We start from the raw sequence: 23,935 nt of genomic DNA, 5'->3' as shown, positions 1-23,935 counted from the left end.
ATTTATGACAAGAACGGGATTGAAAAAGCACAAGAATATATGAACTCGAAAATGGACATTTGAAACTCTTGCTGTGTGAGTGAGTGGAACACTCACATTTTCTAAGAGGGAGGCAGTATAGTGAACCATAATGTATGACATGCTCATAAATTACATGTTAAACGCCTAATTCGCAATTTTCACAAACAAATAGGAGAACAAAAAAAGATGGTTACTAATAGTAAACCGGATTTTAACAATATAGAGAAAGCATTGTAAATAATGATGGGAATCATCATGGAATTTCATCTTGACGGGACACGTCAGGGAATGTTTGTTCATGACGGGATTCGTCAAGCAGGTAAACCTGCTATCTGTTAGTTTAACTAACAGGGACCCGTGCGGTAGAAAATAAATAAGAAAAATCCCATAGAGATTAACGAAAATGGGTAAAAATAACCTAAGATTAATTAACCATTGATAGGACTGAAATCAAAGAACATATTCAAAACTAAACCTTACACAATCGAGCTGCCTCTCTTTAATTGCTTTACATTTCTCATCTTCACAAAACTTCTAATATTTACAAGCCATAGTTCTAACTTTGTATTAAACTGATTTTGCATATACATCTGTTCAATTAAATTCAAGTCTGAAACTTGGAAAATTTTCCTCAGTAACTCCGAGGTTTAAAGTGCTTAAGAATAACATCCAACCCAAACCGTAACCGTAAACAGTGCACGGATATTACAGTCCTTTTTATATAATAATACATTGAAACATCTAGAATTCATTCATATCAGTTTGAAAAGGGGAAAGGTTCAGCTATTTAATAAATTTATCACAACAATTAGGCTTTCGTTTCCTATTTAATAAGTTTATCACAACAAATAGGCTAAGAGGATCATTAAGGTAAGGATCATTCTACCACTGCGAGTCTCAATAGGTCTTTCAGTTTTGGTGGACTAATTTTAGAAGCGTTCAAAACTTCATTGCAAATCAACATAAGGATATGGTTTAATTTGTTTTTTTTTCGCTTATGATGTCCTTTGACGTTTGAGCAATGTCAGATTTTTAACATTTATACTATAGTTGATGACTGATAGTTGATTATATAGGAAGTTGATTTGAGGCCAACAAATTGACCTACTACGGTTTCAGGAATGTGCTTTCTCTTAATTGACTATTTAAATTAATTGCGAGTAAAGTTGAGGAGTTTTCTCTTCAAATTAATAGTAGTCTAATGGTAATGAACGATTGTTTTCCAGATAACAAATGTATCGACTTTACATTGCGACGTTGCAGTGTTTGTGAGACAATTAGAATAGCTATTTCAATTTTATTTTTGTACAAAGAAAATTATCATTTTGTGCTCGCCATGTCATTGCAAGAGTTTTTGCTGTATACACCCGGAGCTTTCGTTGCTTCATCTCATCTCGAATCTACTCAGTCATATCAGGCGCTAAGGTTCTCAAACACTAGAGGATTCTGGTATAATGTGCTGATTTACGCAGCTATGTTTATTCTGCTAACGACAGGATATAGTGTGCAGTTCTTTCAGCGATTGATACCAACTTTGAAAATAGTTCGCGATAAAGAGCTGGGAAATTTCATATGCCAGGTGACAGGGACCGTTAACTGCTTCTACATTTCTCTGACCTCAGTAGTTGCTATTTGGAGGCTTTATTACACAGGAAACTTCGTTTTAGGGGTTTCCCTATTCCTCTCAGTTTGGTGAGTAAAAATTTTCTGCACTGCGCTATCACCACTTATTCCAGTTAATTTGCTCCTATGAATTTTATTTTAAAGTTAGCTCAAATCAACTGCTCGCTAATTTTAGGCCTTTACCGAACATCTTAAGCAAAATTGTTTATTATTAAGTTAATATGTAATGTGATGTCTGTCATGATGTCGAGATCGAACCTCTTCTTCAGCCGTTGCAAGGACAAACCTTTGCTTATTACTAAGTTAAGACCATTGATGCTGTGAAGTACCCCCTAGAATTTTAATTGCTTTGGGTATTAGCAGCCTTACATTTGGATTAAGTCATCTATGTATATGCCAAGTGCGGTGCGCGCGGTTAATGCAGAGCAAGTGCGCTGCTAAGGGGCTTTTCTTCTGATCTGTCATCAACTGTGACAAGCAGTAATTGTGTTTATAGCCAGGTGATGGTGGGGTACCTCTTAGTGGACACCATTTACAAAATACTATACAGTGGTCAACCAGCCATCTGGGTGTTGGGTCACCATGTAGCCGCTTTTGCCGTCACAGTTCTGGCTGCATTGGACTCCAACTACCTGATGGAAAAGTATCTCCTCTGTCTCATGGAATGCAGTAACCCCTTCATCAACATGAGAATTGTGCTGTCGATTCTAAGTTATTCGAAGAACACAGTTCTCTACAAAGCCAATGCAATTGGCATGACGGGGTCATTCCTAATCGCTAGAGTCCTGCCCTCATTTTACTTCATTCCCAGAGGCCTGTTTATTCTCTTATTCCTGGATAATTATTCATACTTCCAGGCTATGATGTTCGCTGGATATCTTGTCATCAGTGCTATGAACTATTACTGGTTCTACAGAATGCTCAGAGGAATTTACATTGCCCTTATCAAAGGAAAGATTGAATGATAATCAGAAATTAAGCAAATAATAATATTCCGGTCTTTCCCATTATAGACCCCTATCCAGCTTTGCTAGAATATATAGTATAGCCCTCTCAATTATTGTAAATATATGTCATAAGGGGGCTGTAATAGGCAAGATCCTGATACTTGAGCATAATAAGGTTTGAGTTCTTCAAAAAAATTGGTTGTATCATAATGTGTTAACAAGATATAACAGAGTATGATTAATGTATTATCAATCTAATGTTATCAAATATGCAAAAATCTTACGAGAAAGCTTCAATTTTGAGGTACGTGCAGTTAAAAAAAGGTTGGGGCTCTAATTTAATAAGATGCTCCAATTATCGCTAAACAGTACTGTGAATTTATGAGGAATGTTTTCAGCTACATTCGTAGTGATTTGCAAGGAGTATGTTTGTGCGTTGTAAATGTTTTATGCCGAATGCATCGAAAGGCTTTCGCATAATTTTGAACCTTTTAACAACCTTTGTTATTAATGCCAAAATCATGGAGTCCTGGTTTTCTTTCAGCGGGCTATGGTTTTTCATTGGTCGAACTTCATCTTGGGATGGGGGGGGGGGGGGGGTTCGCACGTCGCCAACAGCATATCGTTTCGATGCACATTTCTGATTATATTGTCCGTGTGTTTGAACTATGATATTTACTCAGTTATAAGCACTTGTTAATTTCCCCAAATTGGTAAAATGACGGTTCTTTTTCTTGTTTGCAGTTACGCTATTTCATTTTGGTGTTTTCCAATAGCTTTCCTTACCAATGGATTTTTCTACAAATTTCAACCAACCAGCTTCTCAATCAATTTCAGACCTTCAAATCATTCATGTTGAAACCTCGTACTGATTTAATAATGCCTTGTCGGTGTCATATCAATTTACCCAATGTCAAGAACCCGCTTTGACCTTCACCAAATTGTAGCCCTCAATTATAGCCCTCCCCTTCACCAAATTATAGCCCTCCATTATTGTGAATTTATTGTAAAATTTGGCTGGGCGCTATACTTTATATGATCACGAAGTTGTTTGGCGGGTGGGGGGGGGGGTGATCACGGGTTGGAGAAAAACATCTATTTATTTCGCAGTTCCTGATCTTTAAAAATTTTGAAATTTGGTCTCAAAATGTTTTGTTGTGACCGTTGAGTCGAATCTCTTTATTGAGCGTTGGGTAAATTGTGATTTAGCCATCTCAAAATTATTTTCGGACCCAAAGATGCTTCTTTTAAATGATAGTTTATTCGAGATTAACCTCCCTCTCATAGTCTTATAGATTTATAATTAATGATTATCAAGAATATTAATCGATTAATGTCTGATCCAAAATTCCCTTTCTCTCTTTCTTTCTTTTCGTGTACACAGTTGTAAGTGGTGTGTTGGTTGCATTTTCAATTGAAAATAATGAATTGTATGTAATCAAACTTCTTTTTGTCTCGCCATAGATGAAGTTCGAGGCGTTATTGTATTTGATGGTTATTTACCAGAATGTCTCAATTGCAATTTCGCCTTATAATCGACCGATTATTGATAACGTTATGAAACTTAGCGACTAAGCGAAGCTAATGTTGTGATATAATTATATGCATGTATCTTCATATATTACCTAATATGGCCAAAGATTATAACCATACTATGGTTTTGAGCTAAATCTGGTTTCACGTTGATTTCGCGCAATCGAACAGATATTAAGATCACTTACCTCGGAGCTTTCGCTATCAAAAGTACAAAACAATGAGTTTCGACAAAATATGTGATCCCTGAACGCTCTTCAAAATCACAAATAATTTTGTCCGAAACTTCTCTGCTTATAGAAACCAATTATTTGGCCTGAAAAGATTCAAGAAGCTGATTTTCAATCGTAATAAAGTTTGATTCATATTTGAACTGCTGAGTTAAAATTTGAGCCGGAAATTATTTATTTTGGCGAGGCGAAGTACATCGTGATGTAACTACGTTATGGGCTAGTCATACTTCAACTTCTATTGAGACTGCTCTGGAATTAAAGTTTTGCCGTTTTTTGCTAATGTTTCTCGATGATTATCAAAAACGTAGCATTTATTTTTAATTTTTTTACTAAAAAATTAGCCATACCTATAAAATTCGAAACAAGTAAGTGTTCTTAATGGACGAACAGCAATAGCAAGGCTAGTTTTGGTGAAATCTTGGACTGTTACAATCCAAAAATAATTTCGATTTTAATCAGTCGGTCTTAAATAAAAATTAATCTTTTTTATATTAATTGAAGAACAGATCTTCTGGAAGCAAAGCTCACTGGTGATAGGTCCAATTGGCTTCCTAAGCAGTTCCAAACGAATGTATCTAGTTTTTTACTCGAAAACTTGTGGTCGTTTTGACTTTTAAAATTATTTGATTCTTAAATAAACTGACTTTTTGAAATTTTCTTCTATTTTTCTCTTAGTTTGGTCAACTTGTAGCTTAGTGTCAGCAAATAAAGAATTCTTCTCTTTTCCATTGAACTAAAATGTACCCCTTGTTGCGGTTTTACGCGTTAAGTTATGGTTTTCTAGCGTTGTTGCTACCAGATTTAACAGATTTTTTTAGGCATTTGCCCATTTTTCTCGTTTTTTCATATCACTTTATTGACAGTTCACATAAAACATTACTGGCATTCAAAATGAGGAAAATATGAACATATCAAAATCGTCTATGGTACAGATTATGGTTCTAACGGCATCGACACCACTTTCTCGAAGAATTTAACTTCGAAGAATTTAAAGAGATTTGTCTTTAACTGTCGTTTTCACTTTTTTTAGTCATTTGATATTTCCTGGAGAATGACAGGTCTCATTGGATTTTTATGGAGGATAAGATGAGCCTTTTTTTCTGATTTGAGTAGATATCTGATTGCTTTCATAACTTTTAAATTAATTGTTTAAAAAACACACTTTTTAACCTCGCATTGTGTGTGTGTGTGTTTTTGTTACCTGGTGTCGTTAATTACAGATCACATATGACATTTTTGGCGTCTAAAGATTTTAATGAGTTCGTTATCACTTAAATGACTTCGACACCTGTTTTATTGCAAAACACTAATTTTTTTTTGTTTTTGTCTATATTTGACGTTCTTTTTTTAAACGTAAGACATATTCTGAATAATTACAGGTGTCAAAGGCTTCTTTTGGACAATTAAACGAACCTATTTACTTTTTCCATTTTGTAACTAATGGCTTTCATGACTTCGAAAATAATTCGAAAAATATTTCTAAGTTTCAACCATTTTTCTCTTTTCTGTCAACTTTTTACCTAGTCTTATTAATGAGAGGCGACATAGTACATTATTGGCATTCCAAGAAGGCGCAACTGAACATAATATTCAGGGGCAAAATATGGCTTTACGGCTTCGACTGCGTTTTCTTGCAAGTTTTAATTGAAATTTTGTTGATTGTTTTTTTTTGTAACTGCATAAAAAATTGAATAAAGACAGGTCTTATTGCCCTCCTGTTTAGGCACCGTTGATAATAAAACATTTTATGTTTTCAGTTGATTTCTAATGGGTTTCATTAGTTTGAAATTATTTGTTCTTAAAAATATAAGTGAATTTATTAACTTTGCTGTTTTGTTTTTTGTCTAATTGTAACCGAGCCTTATTATGGACTGGTCCCATATCATTTTTTAGTAAACTACATTTTATTTTGTTCAGTTTTATCTGACGCTATCTTGATTAAGTTATTAATTTTTGGACTTGAAGTTTTGGGTTTAATTGTTCCGACCCTCTTGAGGGGGGAGGAACTATATACTCAAATGGGTTTTTTTTTTGTTCCGTGAATTTTCGCCGCTCGATATATTCATCGTAGAGAGTTGAGACTGGTATCATTAAAAAGCTCGTCCAGCGTAGAATATGGAATTAAAAAGATTTTTTAAATTTTCGTTTTCTACAGGGAGTTACCGAGGTTTAAACTTCTGAGAAAAGAAGAGTGAATTCACGTTGTTTTTATTCACATTTTCCGGAATTTTTGCCTAAATTTTCGTCAATTTTGCTAAAATTTGTTATAATTTTTAAGAATAGTGTCGTTGATTTTTTTTTGAAGACGAACAAGCATTGTTGATTGTTTTGATTTAATTTTTTTGGTCAAAAAATCTGGATAAACATTTCAAAATTTAGCCTTTTTCATCAAAAACAGCACGAAATAAGCTACTTTAGTCCACCTTGATTAAATTTGCCGACAGTACACCCCCAAACAACAATCTTACAATCTTTGTAGACTCAGAGGGGGGCTTTTTTTACTTCAGAGTCCGCTGAGAGTGCACTGTAGTTAAAACTTTGCCGTTTTTTGCTAACTTTACTCGTTGATTATCAAAAATGCAGAATTTATTTTGAGTTTTCAACTAACAAATTATCTATATCTACAACATTCGAAAAATCAATTGTTCCTAACGGACAATAAGTATTAGCAGGGCTAGTTTTGAGCCATTCTTGGACTGTTAAAATCCAAAAAATCGGGTTGTAATCAGTCGGTCTTTTTTTTAATAAAAAAGACTTTTTTAAATAATAAAGAACAGAACATATCAAATCAAATCTCAGGAGTGATAGGTCCAACCAATTCGCTTGCTAAGCAGCACCAAGCTAATGTATTTAGTTTTTTAATTGAAAGTTTATGGTCGTTTCTTTTTTTAAAAATAATTGACTTCAATAAATAATGGCTTAATTAACTTTTCCTCTATTTTTTCTTAATTTGTTCAACTTCTAGCTTAGTGTCAGCAAAGAAAGACTGCTTCTTCTTTCTACTGATTTAACATTTATTCTCGGTTGCAGTTTTAAGCCTGCAGTTTTTATTGTTTTCTGGCTTTGATACTACAAGATTTTAGATTTTTGTTTGTTTTGATATTTGCCAGTTTTTCACGTTTTCTAATTTTGTCACATTATCACATTATTGACAGTTCTCATGTCACCTTATTAGCATTCAGAATAAGACACAATTGGACATATTAAAATCCTGAAAGATATACATCATCGTTTTAACGGCCTCGACGCCTCTTTCTTGAAGCAATCAATTGAATTTTTTAATTTTGTCTCTAACTGTCATTTATACTTTGTCGTTTCGGTCGTATGAAATTTCCTTTATAGTGATAGCTTTCATTGGCTTTTCATGGAAGAATAGAAGAACCGATATTCTGATATCAGTAGATAGCTGATGGCTTTCATGACTTTGAAAACTATCGTTTTCCAAAATTTAAAATTTTACTTCGCATTTTTGTTCTTTTTATGTTTCTTTTTGTTTCCTAATCTCGTTAGTTAATTACAGGTCAAATTTGACATTATGGGTGTCAAGGGAATAAAAGGGATTGGTGTCCCAAAATTTTTTTTTAAAGAATTTGTTATGACCTTACTGGCTTCGACAGCGGTTTTTCACAAAAAAAAAAGTAAATTAATTTGACTTTTGTCATATTTGACGTTCTTTTTGTAGATGCAAGAAATATTCTGGATAATTACAGGTCTCGAGGGCTTCCTTTTCATGAAGAAACGACCCTATTTAAATAGCTCTTTTTGTAATTAATGCCTTTCATGACATTGAATGTAATTTTGTTTCGAAAAAAAAAATTAAAAGTATTACGTACTTTAGCACTTCGCTTTTTTGTCTTCTTGTTACCTAGTCTTACTAATGAATGGCCACGTACTACATTATAGCTGTTTGAAGAAGGCGCAATCAATTATATTTTGAGTGCCAAAATTTGGCTTGACGGGTTTGACAGCGTTTTCTGGCAAGTTTCAATTGAAATTTTGTTTGTTCTTTGTTGTTCTTTTTAGCCGCTTTAAAAAATAAGGACAGGTCCTAATGCCCTTCTATAGAAGCAGTCGTAATCGTAAATTTGTGGTAATATTAATTGTTTCTAATGGTATTTATTACTTTGAAGTTAACTGTTTCAAAAAAAATAAGTTAATTTTTTTACTTTACTGTTTTTGTTCTTTTTTGTATAATTGTTACCAAACCTTTTTATGGACTGGTCGCATATGTTTTCTGTTGATTTATAAATTATTTTGGTTTAGTTTTAGGTTTATCTGACGGTATGTTGACTTTGTTATTAAATTTAGTTTTTAAGAGGGACATAAATTTTTTGATGTAATTATTGTTTGTTGTTGTTGTTGTTTGATTTTGCTGTTCGTCTTGACTCGCTTTCTTAATATTGACATATTACAGCAATCTAATGCATCAATTTTTACTCAACTGAGTTATTTGCTTTGGAGGCTATCTAATCGTTCATACAGAATTTTTTGAAAAAGACTTGGGCTTTTTTGGGATTCGCAAAAAATAATTTTTGGGTTTTTCTATCTGTTCCTCATTTGGTAGACAATTATGCCAAAATTGTGGATGGGCGGGGTCGGAACCTTATGTGCCGTCGCACATTACCGAGCCGCCTTGTTAATATTTGTTGTTATTGTCATTTGATTTTGTTGCTCGTCTTGACCTGCTTTCTTAATAATAGCTTATCAATCTAATGCGGCATTTTTTACTCAACTGAGTCTTTTGCATTGGAGGCAATCTTTTTGTTCATACACCAATTTTTGAACCAATTTTGGAAAATACTTGAATTTTTGGGGCTTTATATCTTCCTCATTTGGTCGACAATTATGCCAGTGTGGATAGGCGGGGTCGGAACTTTAGGTGCAAACGCACATTTTCGAGCCTCCTTGTCTGATTAAATTTTGAGTCAATTATTCAAAACTTGTCCTCGCTTAAATTCAGCGAATGCGAGCTATGTTTTCTCAGTATGCTTGCCGACTTGAAATTTGCTATCGTAATGGCATTTACAGAATTGATTTTCTTGGTTCCATTCAAGGATCGTTCTAGGAAATATATTATGAGTTGTTTGTCTTCATATATGATCCTTCTTAAAAATCTAGGAAATGGAGACCCAATATTGATATGTACAATCTGACGTCATAAAATTTTCAGAACGTCATGTATTCTCCAGAAACGAAAGCGAAACACGAGAAACTGTATGCTGGGCTCAAAAAGAAGTTCGCGTCTGTGAAAAAGGGTGACGAATATCGCTCACATTCCGGAAAAGTCCACTCGATTTCTTGGAGTGCAACTGGAAACAGAATCGCATCTTGTTCCAGCGATAAAACTGTGTCTGTTTTCGATTTCGATGGAACTAAATTATCCAGAAGTCCTACATGTTTGAGAGGTCACACAGATTCCGTTGATCAAGTTGCGTGGTGTTGCAAAAGCGCCGATTTGCTGGTTTCGGCGTCGGCTGATAAGACGATACGTTTATGGGACTGCCGAAGTTTGTCAGCAAAGACGAACCCACTAACTATAACCACAAAAGGCGAAAATATCAACCTTTGTTGGAACCCGACTAATGCGAACCAAGTTTTAGTCGGCAACAAAGAAGATCTTGTTAGTGTCATCGATGTTCGAACCCTGAAATCGGTTGTCGACCAGCAGTTTCGCTTCGAAATCAACGAAATGTGTTTCAACAATGCAGGAAACTTAATATTTCTCACGACTGGTAATGGAACTATTCTGGTCCAGAGTTTTCCAGAGATGAAGTTGCAATCCACCATCAAAGCTCATTCTTCAGGTGCAATTTGTGTCAAAATGAGTCCGGACGGGAAATATTTCGCAACCGGGGGCGCCGATGCTGTTGTATGTCTGTTCGATTACGCCTCGTTCACGTGCGTTTCTGCAGTATCTCGGCTCGATTGGGTTATTCGGGTGATCGGGTTCAACCATGACAGTACGATGCTTGCCTCGGGTTCCGAAGATACATTTATAGACGTGAGTTATGTTCCAACGTGTGCTGGTATTGGCCAGGTTCCTTTGGATAACCCTCCGGCCAATGCTCTCTGCTGGCATCCTAGAGCAAACGTTCTGGCTTACGGCGCGGATGAGAAGGAACGGGATAGAGAATATGGAGCCATAAAACTGGTCAATGTTGATATTGCGTGATTGAGAACTTGTCGTGTTCAGTTTTAAAAGAACCCTAAACTTGATTTTTTGTCAGTTGATTATCTAAATTTGAGTAATTATTTGTTGTTTCTCTTAAAGTTTAATCTTTTCAATCGTTTTGTTTCACTCTTTTAACATTTTAAAAGTGTTAAACATTCGAGGAAAATGTTGAAGGCGTTTACAGCTGCTTGATGAGAATAGGCAAATTATTGCAGCGGGTCTTATTGTGTCATTTTGTAAGTACAAATAAGGTGAATTGGGGTTCGCTATATCATCATTCTAAGCTGCAAACCGCCAACTATTTATTATTTGCTCTCAAACGGAGTATGTAGCGATTATATTAGTCCTGCCTGTCTTTTTTATGCGATTTTTCAAAAACGGAATAAGCAGGTAGCGCCCAGGGGGTCATTAAGTGCTCTTAGAACCTTTCAGCTCACTATTCTTCAAGTATGCGATTCACAGAAAATGTTTTGGAGACTTATACTTATGGTGTGAAGGGCGGTTTTTAGAGGTTGACCCCCAAGCCACCGAAAAACCCCTCCCACCGTTGCCCCCTCCCCACTGTTGCCCCCCATCAGCCCTCTGTGCACCCCCCGCCGTGGGTAGCTAATGATGAAGCAAACCGCTCGTCGGTCGTTTGAGAGCAATGCGCCCGACGCTAGTTGTTTATGTTCTCATTTTCCGATCTCTATTTTGACTGGAAAAAGAAATAATTTTCTATGTGTACAAAAATTTACATAGAAATAAGGTTGACAAATAACGAATTGACAATCTTCTATTACACTTTGCCCAAATAAATTCAATATCGGGAATTTATTTCATTCAGTTTGCATAAATACAGAAACAACGTATTTTCGATCTAGACCTTAATATAAGACTGATTAGCATTAAAAAAAGGATGATTAGTTAAGAGTTCAGTTCACATTTACTAGCCGAATGGTTATTTTTACGGCTGCGAAGCAATATCTGATCGTGGTTATGACAGTGTTGCCTGAATTTTTTTACTGGATTAGGGATGATGTGAAAAAAAAGCCAATTTTTTATCGAATGGGGGTTTGTTCATGCATATGGAGGTGAATGATGAGTTTTGATCTTGAACAGCATTTTTTTCCACAGATAAATGCAAACAGCTCAAAGATTTTATATCCGTTGTTTGGCTAGATTTGCCGTGTAGTTGACTGCTTCATAAATTCTTCAAAAACTCTTTTTACGCAGTAGAGTGTTTTTTAATGAATCTCCGAAAGCAATTTTTGGTCAATTTATTTTACTCTATTTATTGGTCTATTTATTTATTCAAAATTGTACGTTTATTCTTCGGATGAATCGGCAGCAACTAGATGTGCGTTTGTTTTGAAAGATCTTGCTATATCAGTTTTTTTTTACTTTGTCTTTGTTCGAAGCGAATATCATTTTTGCATTCTTTGATAAAAACATGCGGGGAAGCTAGTTGATGCTTGAAAGGGGACAAACCTTTGCATCTATTGGCTTGCTTACGTCAAACAACTTTCACCAAAAAATATTATCATGAAAATTTACTAGCAGTAAATAAAAAAGTCTGAGATCAAAAATTTCTTAGATTATGACATTATGATATCTCCGTTCATTGAACAGAAAGCATCTTCTGGGAAAAAGTAAATATTTTTTAAATAAAGCGTTGCAAAAGTATCATTAGAGAAATGGAAAGATTTTTTATTTCCCAGATCGAATTACTATGAATTCATATCGAATGGTTTGTTGATCTATTGCATTGCGATTTTGCCCTAACACAAAGGTTATTTATTTCACCAAAGGTTATTTTTTTCGATGACTCACTGCCTTATGGCCGCTTGTTTTGAGTAGCTATTGGGCCTCTCAAGGATTGATGTCGCACTCCATAAACGTCGTTGCGTGTGAGCATAAATTTTTCACTTACAACAAGGTTGTACTTGTATAATGTGAAGATGGGCAGGCTTTGACGAGCCAACGGTGTTGGTGATCATGATGCATTGCTGAAAAATCGCCCGTTTGTTTGCTACTAAAGCAACGGACAGTCTTGAGGAAAATCAAGCATATTTAAAAATCTTTTGTGAATTTAAATTTTCAGCGTTGACCAGGTTCGTTTTGGTTGCTCATTTGAATGTTGACTGTTGCACAGTTTAATCTCGTTTTGAGTTCTGATGAATAAGAATTCCAAATACGGCTGCTAGTTTAACAATTTGTGTCTGCTAGCACTAGTAATAATTATCCGCAGACAGTTCTTTTTCCCTTTGGAGAGCAATGATTTAGTGGACTTGTGTCATGGCCAAGTAGCTTAATTTCTTGCTTCTCAGGTAAAACATAAAATTATGTGCACATTTGCTTGCTTGACGAATTTAAAACCAAGGCAAAGTTTTTACGAGAAGAAAAGCATAGGTTCGGAAAAGTTTAATCATCTTCTGGTATCAGTGTCTTTATGGATTTGCATGTACAGTTACTTCATATCGATTCCCTGGAAGTTTTCTCGATTTTCTTATATCAAATTTCTTAGCTTACGTCGAGTTTCTGTTTCTGCATAAAAATGTCTGTCTTATTTGCAAAAATGGGAAAACTGAGTAATTTTTAAACCCTTGTAATCATCACCCATTGAATAATACTTTCCCAAGTATGAGGTCCTGAGGCGGTCACTTTAACAGATACTTCTGTTTTTTATTGGATTTTGCATCAGATCCGGTTGGTTAAGGTATTGGAAAGTTTTAGTGAGGATTCAGCAAAAAACAGATGCAAACTTGATTATTTTTCAGTTACTTTTTGTCTGCACGTTTCAAGCTCACGTAGTAGCTATGAAAAAGCTTTAACTGGACCCAAAAATATTCACCCTCGACTTTAACTAGTTAATGGAATATGTAGTTGAAGTCAATATTGGACCCCTACTAAATTATTAGGTCTTTTTATAAATCGAGTCCTACACCCCCCCCCCCCCCCACTCTCCCTTTGGGAACGGAAAATCTTGGCAAGTTTAATCGTGTTGTAGTGTTTCTCAATTTTTTTTTGTTTCAGTGGGACCGCTCCGCACTCAACTGTGTTGATCTCTTTGTTGCATCAGGGTGGTTAGAAGTTAGGCTCAACTTTCTATCAGTCGATTCTTCAATTTATTAAGTTCATAAAACGCGCACTAATTGGACAGTTCAAGAAACTATCTTGGGTTCTTTTTCTCAAAAAAATTCGCTCAAAAACTAATGAGGCCATGTATTATTAGGTGAATTACAAAGTCCACAAACAAATTGAAATTTTTTATCGGCTTTTCTGATGATAATAATTTTTGGAATTGGAAACTTGCAGAGGTTTCAGAAATTAATCAATAGATCAATTGTACTCCACGAGTATGATGGTTATTAGTTTTCACAAATATCTGAAATTGAGAGTTCATTAGATAAGTGAACCTCATAAAACAACTATAAAACTATACATTTGAACTATTGTAGTGTTTTATAGCTCAAAAATAAGACAACACAATTGAACTATTGCTTTTTTGTGGAAACTGAACACCTGATTACTTTCAATCTTTTCTGTTCAAAAAGAAGAGCAATTAAGCGCTGTCTTAATCTGTCCTTATTTTCATTAAAAAAAGTCAGCCAGATAGGCAAAACCAGGTACACTATTTTGTTTTTCGATTGAAAAGATCTGCAAAACAGAATTCCTTGGAAAAAGATTTGTCAGATGCAAACAAGCAAACACTTGACTAATAAAAGGTGACCACTAATCTCAACAGTTTTACTTTTTCTCACTCTTATTGTCGACTTAATTTGCTTAAAAATTCCACAATTTTCCAATTATATATACACGATTTTGTTGTTTCCTTATGTAGCAAAAATTTGCAAAAGTGTGCGTCTTTTTTTAACAATTGCTTTGTGGAGGTTTCAGAAATTAATCAATAGATCAATTGTACTCCACGAGTATGATGGTTATTAGTTTTCACAAATATCTGAAAATTGAGAGTTCATTAGATAAGTGAACCTCATAAAACAACTATAAAACTATACATTTGAACTATTGTAGTGTTTTATAGCTCAAAAATAAGACAACACAATTGAACTATTGCTTTTTTGTGGAAACTGAACACTTGATTACTTTCAATCTTTTCTGTTCAAAAAGAAGAGCAATTAAGCGCTGTCTTAATCTGTCCTTATTTTCATTAAAAAAAAGTCAGCCAGATAGGCAAAACCAGGTACACTGTTTTGTTTTTTGACTGAAAAGATCTGCAAAATAGAATTCCTTGGAAAAAGATTTGTCAGATGCAAACAAGCAAACACTTGACTAATAAAAGGTGACCACTAATCTCAACAGTTTTACTTTTTCTCACTCTTATTGTCGACTTAATTTGCTTAAAAATTCCACAATTTTTCAATTATATATACACGTTTTTGTTGTTTCCTTATGTAGGAAAAATTTGCAAAAGTGTGCGTCTTTTTTTAACAATTGATTTGTGGAGGTTTCAGAAATTAATCAATAGATCAATTGTACTCCACGAGTATGATGGTTATTAGTTTTCACAAATATCTGAAAATTGAGAGTTCATTAGATAAGTGAACCTCATAAAACAACTATAAAACTATACATTTGAACTATTGTAGTGTTTTATAGCTCAAAAATAAGACAACACAATTGAACTATTGCTTTTTTGTGGAAACTGAACACCTGATTACTTTCAATCTTTTCTGTTCAAAAAGAAGAGCAATTAAGCGCTGTCTTAATCTGTCCTTATTTTCATTTAAAAAATTCAGCCACATAGGCAAAACCAGGTACACTGTTTTGTTTTTTGATTGAAAAGATCTGCAAAATAGAATTCCTTGGAAAAAGATTTGTCAGATTCATACAAGCAAACACTTGACTAATAAAAGGTGACCACTAATCTAAACAGTTTTACTTTTTCTCACTCTTATTGTCGACTTAATTTGCTTAAAAATTCCACAATTTTCCAATTATATATACACGATTTTGTTGTTTCCTTATGTAGCAAAAATTTGCAAAAGTGTGCGTCTTTTTTTAACAATTGCTTTGTGGAGGTTTCAGAAATTAATCAATAGATCAATTGTACTCCACGAGTATGATGGTTATTAGTTTTCACAAATATCTGAAAATTGAGAGTTCATTAGATAAGTGAACCTCATAAAACAACTATAAAACTATACATTTGAACTATTGTAGTGTTTTATAGCTCAAAAATAAGACAACACAATTGAACTATTGCTTTTTTGTGGAAACTGAACACTTGATTACTTTCAATCTTTTCTGTTCAAAAAGAAGAGCAATTAAGCGCTGTCTTAATCTGTCCTTATTTTCATTAAAAAAAAGTCAGCCAGATAGGCAAAACCAGGTACACTGTTTTGTTTTTTGACTGAAAAGATCTGCAAAATAGAATTCCTTGGAAAAAGATTTGTCAGATGCAAACAAGCAAACACTTGACTAATAAAAGGTGACCACTAATCTCAACAGTTTTACTTTTTCTCACTCTTATTGTCGACTTAATTTGCTTAAAAATTCCACAATTTTTCAATTATATATACACGTTTTTGTTGTTTCCTTATGTAGGAAAAATTTGCAAAAGTGTGCGTCTTTTTTTAACAATTGATTTGTGGAGGTTTCAGAAATTAATCAATAGATCAATTGTACTCCACGAGTATGATGGTTATTAGTTTTCACAAATATCTGAAAATTGAGAGTTCATTAGATAAGTGAACCTCATAAAACAACTATAAAACTATACATTTGAACTATTGTAGTGTTTTATAGCTCAAAAATAAGACAACACAATTGAACTATTGCTTTTTTGTGGAAACTGAACACCTGATTACTTTCAATCTTTTCTGTTCAAAAAGAAGAGCAATTAAGCGCTGTCTTAATCTGTCCTTATTTTCATTTAAAAAATTCAGCCACATAGGCAAAACCAGGTACACTGTTTTGTTTTTTGATTGAAAAGATCTGCAAAATAGAATTCCTTGGAAAAAGATTTGTCAGATTCATACAAGCAAACACTTGACTAATAAAAGGTGACCACTAATCTCAACAGTTTTACTTTTTCTCACTCTTATTGTCGACTTAATTTGCTTAAAAATTCCACAATTTTTCAATTATATATACACGTTTTTGTTGTTTCCTTATGTAGCAAAAATTTGCAAAAGTGTGCGTCTTTTTTTAACAATTGCTTTGTTTTTACTTCAAATTTCCTACTTCAAGGCCAGCTGGGATACTTTTTTCCGATTTTTTGGACCAAAAGAATTTTTTTTAACAGTACAAAAATTGTTCAGAATTTTTACAGCTTTTTTGGAGATTGCGTTTGATATTGAGCTCCAAACGAATCCCAAAAGATTTTTCGAGTTCTTTTGCAAAATGTTGAATTGTTTCTTGATATTTAATCGTGTAAGTTGTATCAGTTTAAGTTTTTTTAGGTTTTCTTTCTTGATATTATTTGCTTATCTCTTGATCATTCACAATCAGGCACTCCCATTTTTTTGTAGGTGTGCAAAACGACTGAAGACAAACAAATACTTGATGCTATTGTGCCATGTCGTTCCGTCGAATTCTCAATTTTGTCCTTGATTTTTTTCCTTTTATTAATATTAACTTAATGAAAACCGAAGAAGAAAAAGGACGTTCTTTTTCATTTTTGTTGTCCGATTTTAAGCATAGTATAAGGTCCAATAAAATTTTCTTTTCAAAACAGCAAAGTTTTCAAAATCTCCTGTGATGAACGTTTCTGTATCAGTTTTTTTGTTTCTTTGGATTTGTAATCATAATGATCGCAGTGTTTCGTTGATTTCTCTGGCTTCAGTTAATAACAGAAATGAGTAGAGTTGAGCGTACGATCAAGACAGTTATTAACTAACTCGCGCCATTGTTTTCTTCCCATTGTGATGTTGATATCTGTACAGAATTCAGCAAATTTGGCATGGGATCCAGAGAACGGAAGATTTTCACACATTTATGTATTTCAGATTCAGTTATCCAAAAACATCTCAGTTTCGGTTTCGAGAACAAAAAAAAACGTTGGTTTTTGGCAGACACTGGTTAACAAAACGAGCCTTCTTGTTTTTATATATGATAACCAATAGAAACAAGCTCTGTGGATAATTATATTCAATATATGAAATCGTCCAAGTTTCATGATTATACGTCACGTGAAATTTGTAAACATGCATATATTTACTCACTGGTTCTGCTTCTTAATTTCCTCCAGAAAAGTTTTCAAAAAATGTTTCTGTGTTCTTCGAACCTTGGGTTTGGTTTTTATCGGCCTTACCGTTGTTGATTGACGTTAAATAGTCTACGTATGTATTACTCCACAACGAGTCAATGTTCTATCAAACCTAGAGCACGTTTGCCTTATTTTTCAGTTTATGTTTTGCAATTTTTAATTGATTTTTCGCCAATCATGATCCAGTTAGATCCTGATCATTTTGTAGTTAATTACAAAGTTATAAATTATAGTTAAAGAAATCGATAGAGTCCCAATAACTTTTGCATTCTTTATTTTCGCATATGTGATTACTGAAGTTTTTTTAATTGCCCAACTTCTATTAATATACACTTCTTTTCCAAAAAAAAAATGCTCGGAAGAATAGCACGATATTTAATTGGTTTTTCTACTCCCTCTACGACTTCGACTGTGATTCAGGTCTTGGTTAATCTTTCCTGATTATCTTGCCAGCATCCTTTTAGATACCTTTGATAAGATCTTGCAATTGTTTTGCATATCTCGGTATTTTTTGGTCATGCAAAATGGCAACATCTGGGCAAGATTAACCATTTTTTGGCATGCTTATTTGCAGTACAATCAATTGGCGTTCCACAATTTTGTCCGTTTTTTGGTCAAACGGGGTCACTAGCAGTTGCAGCAGCTGTAGTACTTGAGATCAACCGTTTAGAAGTCAAGTCCCCAACTGATCACGTTAAAATAACGGGTAGTAATTGGACTTAAGTCAAGAAACCATCTTAAGCACTTATTCTGATTAATTATCTTCTTAATTAACCTCTCAAAAAGTTAATGATGTCATGTCCTATGGGATAATTTAAACATCCCACTATGAAATTGAGACCTTTTTCTTTTTGTGTATTCTTTATGAGTATAAAATCTTGAGTGGGAAAGCCTTAAGACTTTTTTTATAAATTAAACAATTGCTCAATTGTACTCTACGAATATGCTAAGTTCTAATTTTCTTTCTTTTTGTTAAGAATGAGAGTTTATTAGACAAAAAAGCCTCATAGAATTGGATATATCGAAATTATTCAATACAATTGAACCATTGTACACACACTTTTATTCTGTCACAATTTGATCTTATTTTGATCAGAAGAAAAACCACACAGATATGAACAACCAGGTACACTTTTTCGCTTTCAACTTAAGCGATCTCAAAAGTAGCAAGCGTTGGAAAAAGATTTTAGTCTGTGAACAGATACAAATAAACAAAAATTTATAAAATTTGACCGGTTTTCTAAACAGTTAAATGTTTTCCCACCCGTAATGATGGCCTATTTTGCTAAAAAGAAATCCAAAATTTTCATTTTTTAAAAAATAAAAATACTAGTTTTTGTTGTTTCCTCACGTAACAAAATGCTGCAATAATGTGAATCCGTTTCTAATAATTGCTTTATTTTTAATCATTTACTTTGCGGTCATATGAAGTATCGTTTTATCATTTTCTGGAAGAATTCAGAGAATTTTATTCTGAAGGTACAAATTTTGTTGAAAAATTTTACAACTTCTTTGAGGTCAGCCCAAATTAAATTTGTATCAAACAACGAACAATAACGCCCGATTGCTATTTTTTTTTACTGATACCCCCAACACATTACAGTAATATAATGAAACAAATGAATTCAACGCTCAAATGCAAAAGCGGCAATTTTCTGTGTGGCCACGCCTGGGATCACAAGAGCTTTATTGTTTGGTTTCTGTTAAAGATTGATATCAAGATTGTTAATGAAAAAAGAGAGAGGACAAAAAAATTCCAAAATCATGAGTTTCCATAAAGAGGTGGGAACAATCGCCAAGACAAGTTGAGCAAGTCTTAATTTATGAGCAAATTATAACGTTCATGAGCTTGAAACCGAAAGTATGAAATATGTTCTATTGACATCATCGTTAATTGATTCAGATCTGTCAGTAATATAACAGAATTTTGAACTCATTCCGTTGTGATAACATTGCAATAAATAACATAAAAGAAGCGAAAAAATACCGCTCCCCCGGTCTTAAGAACTGGCAATAGTTCAAACTTTTAGCGACAAATGTAACATGAAAAATAGTCAATAAATCGCAAAATGATGAATTTTGGATAAAAAAGACTTATATTGGAAATATTAGAAAGCTCTAATAGGTTGTGGAGGTAACAATACACCTCTATCGAGTGCTTGAAGATATTTTCAGCACGATTTAGCTTTGCTCTTACAGCAAATTTTAACCAATTTCGCTATAGAAGCACAATTTGTGCATTTTTGATGGAAAAGGCCGATTTTTGAAAAGCTTGGCCTATTTGTTAGCCATAAATTTGTGGATGATGTGGTACGGTTATACCATATTAAGTTCATATTCTGTTGATTAGTACTAATTTATTTTAAGTTTGCCCTTGTCTGATTAAAACTCATATTTCACTTATGTTAAGTTTACCGCCGACTAATAAGTCAACTTTTCAGTTTGTTCATATCTCCCACTTTTGATATTATTTCATTCGCTAATTTTTCTCATTCAATTCAGTTGTTCTCAATCTTCTTAGTTTTGCAGTCAGAAGAATCCTATTTGGATTTGAGGATGATTTCCACGTCGTCAGATTACGACTACATTCGTAGCTCTATTGCAAAGTAAAACTAAAAGTGGTAATCCCACAATTTAGTGATACATTGGATTCGCTCCTCAAATCCATTTCAAATATTGTAAAGCGTATTTGTGGCTCATATACATACCTCCATAGCTAGAGGTATCACATGGCGCAGTCAGCTGTCAAAGAACGGGCACTCCTTGGAATCAAGCACTTTTGGGTTAAACCAACACTAGAACCACCTCTGAGATGGGATCGCTGGCAGATAATGCTGAAGTGGGCTATCCTGGCAAAAGAGGGTATTTCGATCGACACCCTACGCGAAGATCCTCTGGACGAGGTCACCTTCCCCCCAGAACCTATATACGAGAATAATGTTGAGAATAGTACATCTCAGAGCGAAAGAGATCGGAAAACTCGAAACGAGCAACTTAAGAATGCTTGGTTAAATCGTTGTCAGCAGATAGAACTTGCAGGTACATTGTGTGGCGACAAACCTTGGAAGTTTTGTGACAACAAAGCAGTCTCCCTGACTTTTCTCAGCCTGGGGATCGAAGGACGACGAATTTTTGGTTCCCAAGAACCGAATATCCAAATTGATCGCGTAACAACTTTGGGAGAGCCTAGAGCAGGTATTTACCAAACAGCGAAATATTACCTTCGATCGATACACCTTCCCCACCAGGAAACAATTGAAAGGAGAACCTGTAGAAATATTCTACGGTTGTCTTCGGGAACTATCTTTGAACTGCGATTTAGGAAGTCATGAGGAGTCAATCATTCGTGACGTTTTCATAGCCAACATGCAAGACGGCGAGATCCAGAGGGAACTGCTAAAGGGAACGAGAACGGCTAAAAAGAAAAGGCATTAGAAGTTACCATGAACATTGAGATGAGCATACAGACCCAGTTAAAAATATCTGGAACCACTGTCCATTCGAATACGAATGGGATTACAACTACATCAGTAAACAATATACATGGATCTTTGAATAGATCCTGACCTCCAACGAACCAATTCGTGAAACCTACAATTTGTCCAAACTGTGTTATGGGTGGTCAGCCGCACATCGACAAAAGTGCCCTGCTCGTGTGAAGAATTGTAAAATTTGCGGTATTGCTAACCACTTCGCGAAAGTTTGCCGGAAACCTAAACACCCATATAAGCCGAAACCCAGAGTAAACAATGTAGATGATTTTATCTACTAGGCGGCCACGGTGGGTACTTCAGCAACAGTTGTAGATTAAGTTAACCATGTAGATAGATTGCTACAAAAACAAAGTATCTACGATGCTAATTACAATTGGGATTATGATGACTATGATGACAACTGCATTGATACAATCTCTATTAATAACGACACTCGAGAAGTGGAGCCGATGAGCTTAGACATTTGCATCGGGAATACTATGACAAAAGCCTTGGTGGATTCGGGAAGCGTGTGCACTATAATCAATAAAAGTTTTGCAACTACTGTGGTGTCAGAGTGTAAAGAAAGCTTTCGGGTACAATCACCAGAGATGCACGACCTAAAAACTTTCTCTAATGATTTAATCAAAGACATGGAGTGATTAAGACATCAATCAAGTGTAATGATTGGGTAGCTACGGGTGTTAATGTGACAGTAGTGGAAGATGGCCATAGACCCATTATCGGACGAGATCTCTTCCCAAAGCTAGGCTTTTCTCTCACCAAGATAAAACAAGTCGCAAAAGTCGATCAAAACGAATGCTTAATCAAGAAACAGATAGCATTTGATTTTCCAGGTCTTATCTCAAGAATTGGTAATTCATTAAAACACTCAGTTAAATCTACGTTTCATAAACACTTTACACCTACACACCAATAAGGACGCAGAGTTCCTATAAATTTACAACCACTAGTAAATGGCGAACTTGAAAAATTAATTGCAGGAAAACACATCATAAAGTTAGATAAAAATTTCATCTCACCTATAGTTATCACAGTAAAAAGAGACAAAACAGTTAAACAAGCCTTAGATTCAAAAATATTAAATAAATCTATCCATAAGAATAAATATCAAAAGCCGAATATAGATAACTTAATTGACACAAATCAACAAAATTTAAATACAAATGCCTCACAGGAATCAGCATATTTTTCAACATTGGATTTGAAGTACGCAATCAGTCAACTTATTTTAGACCTGGAAACGGCTCGGCATTGCAACTTCAATATTGTTAGCGGTGAAGGAACTGGTAGATATCGCTTTATTACCGGTTTCTACGGATTAACTGACATGTCAGCAGCATTCCAAAAAAGGATGGACTATACATTAGTCGGACTTAATAATACTCACTGTTTCTTAGACGATATTATAATAGTAAGTCGAGGTTCTAAAGAAGATCACTTAAAGTTAGTCTACAAATTAGCCTTAAAGTTAGTTTGAAAAAATTCGACGATGATAATTTGAGAATAAATTTACCTAAATGTCATTCCGCTAAAAACGAAATAGAATGGTTAGGACACAAATTAACTCAGTCAGGAATTGCACCACTTGAATCGAAAACAGCATTAATTTTATATTTATGAGCACCTAAAAATCTAAAACAATTACGCTCATTTCTAGGTTCAGTTCATTACCAAGGTAAGTTCATCCCTAATTTATCTCAATTATGCCATCCACTTCGACCATTGCTTAAAAAGAATACAGAATTCATCGGGAATGATGAATTTGAAACTCACTTCCAATCAATTAAAAATAAAGTTGCAAATGCAACAGAAAACACACATTATAATCCGCACTTGGAAACGCGGATCAAATGCGACGCATCTAGAGCTGGATTAGGAGCAGCATTAGAAAAACGTTCACCGACAGGTTGGCATGCGGTTGCATTTGCGTCTCGCTTCCTGATTTCAAATTAGGAACGCTACAGCATTAATGTATTAGAATTGTTAGGGGTTGTGTGGTCCGTAGAATATTATTTATTTGGCAAATCATTCACAATCATCCCAGATCATCGAGCACTACTTTGTTTTATGAAAGGACACAGATCTAACAAATCATATAATAGTCGTTTAAGCCGTTGGGTAGATCGTCTTTACCCTTTGATTTTAATATTGAACATATACCAGGCACAAAAATGGGGCTGGTAGATTATATTTCCCACCAACCAAATCAAGAAGCAAAAGTTACAAACAAATACGATGAGGAATTTGCGGTAGCAACAATTACCCGCATTCGTGAAGCTATTGCAGCAATTTATGTAAATAACACACAGCAAAACAGCCAATCTCAGCACTTTAGCAGCGTCAATCACACACATTCCACACGTGCCTCAAATCCTCACTCAACAAACTATTCCAATTTGCTTTCTGCAATTAATCGTAACACAACTCAGTTGCTTCTTGAAAGTTCTGCAAACGCAGCTCAAATCCATTTCAATTCCAACCTACATAAAAACTCAACTCAATTCCATTATCACTCTAAATTAAACTCAAACATAACACACATACATCCAATCTCTCAAGGAAATAGGAGCAGTCCGAGGTCAATTCCACAAACCCCTCCTACCCACAGCAGAGTCACGTTTCAATCCACACCAAACTCGGCAGTGAATTCGAGCCACTCCTCCAATGAAGGCCAAAATTCCACAAACCTTGAACTGTCC

At 34.6% G+C, this 23,935-nt stretch overlaps 3 protein-coding genes across 3 annotated transcripts in view; all 3 read left to right on the top strand.

The window, feature by feature from the left end:
* The first annotated feature begins 1,251 nt into the window (after positions 1-1,251).
* On the top strand, positions 1,252-3,096 carry LOC142353934 (uncharacterized). Its single transcript, XM_075406165.1, has 2 exons — positions 1,252-1,713; positions 2,141-3,096. Exons 1-2 carry the CDS (start codon positions 1,358-1,360, stop codon positions 2,607-2,609), a joined length of 825 nt encoding a protein of 274 aa, XP_075262280.1. The 5' UTR covers positions 1,252-1,357; the 3' UTR covers positions 2,610-3,096.
* Positions 3,097-9,531: 6,435 nt separating this feature from the next.
* LOC142354771 (THO complex subunit 3-like) lies at positions 9,532-10,645 on the top strand. Its single transcript, XM_075407154.1, has one exon. It carries the CDS (start codon positions 9,534-9,536, stop codon positions 10,527-10,529), a length of 996 nt encoding a protein of 331 aa, XP_075263269.1. The 5' UTR covers positions 9,532-9,533; the 3' UTR covers positions 10,530-10,645.
* An 8,040-nt stretch (positions 10,646-18,685) lies between these two features.
* LOC142353997 (uncharacterized) overlaps positions 18,686-23,935 on the top strand; it is a 33,209-nt gene continuing 27,959 nt past the window's right edge. The window contains exon 1 of the mRNA XM_075406245.1: positions 18,686-18,865. Coding sequence (XP_075262360.1) covers positions 18,854-18,865 — 12 coding nt within the window. The 5' untranslated portion in view covers positions 18,686-18,853. The remainder of the gene's footprint in view (positions 18,866-23,935) is intronic.

Source organism: Convolutriloba macropyga, chromosome 15 (genome assembly GCF_964194025.1).
Source record: "Convolutriloba macropyga chromosome 15, txConMacr16.3, whole genome shotgun sequence".
In the NCBI taxonomy this organism is placed as follows: domain Eukaryota; kingdom Metazoa; phylum Xenacoelomorpha; order Acoela; family Convolutidae; genus Convolutriloba; species Convolutriloba macropyga.
The sequence above is the reverse complement of the archived record's forward strand: the minus strand, read 5'-3'. Positions and strand labels throughout refer to the sequence as shown.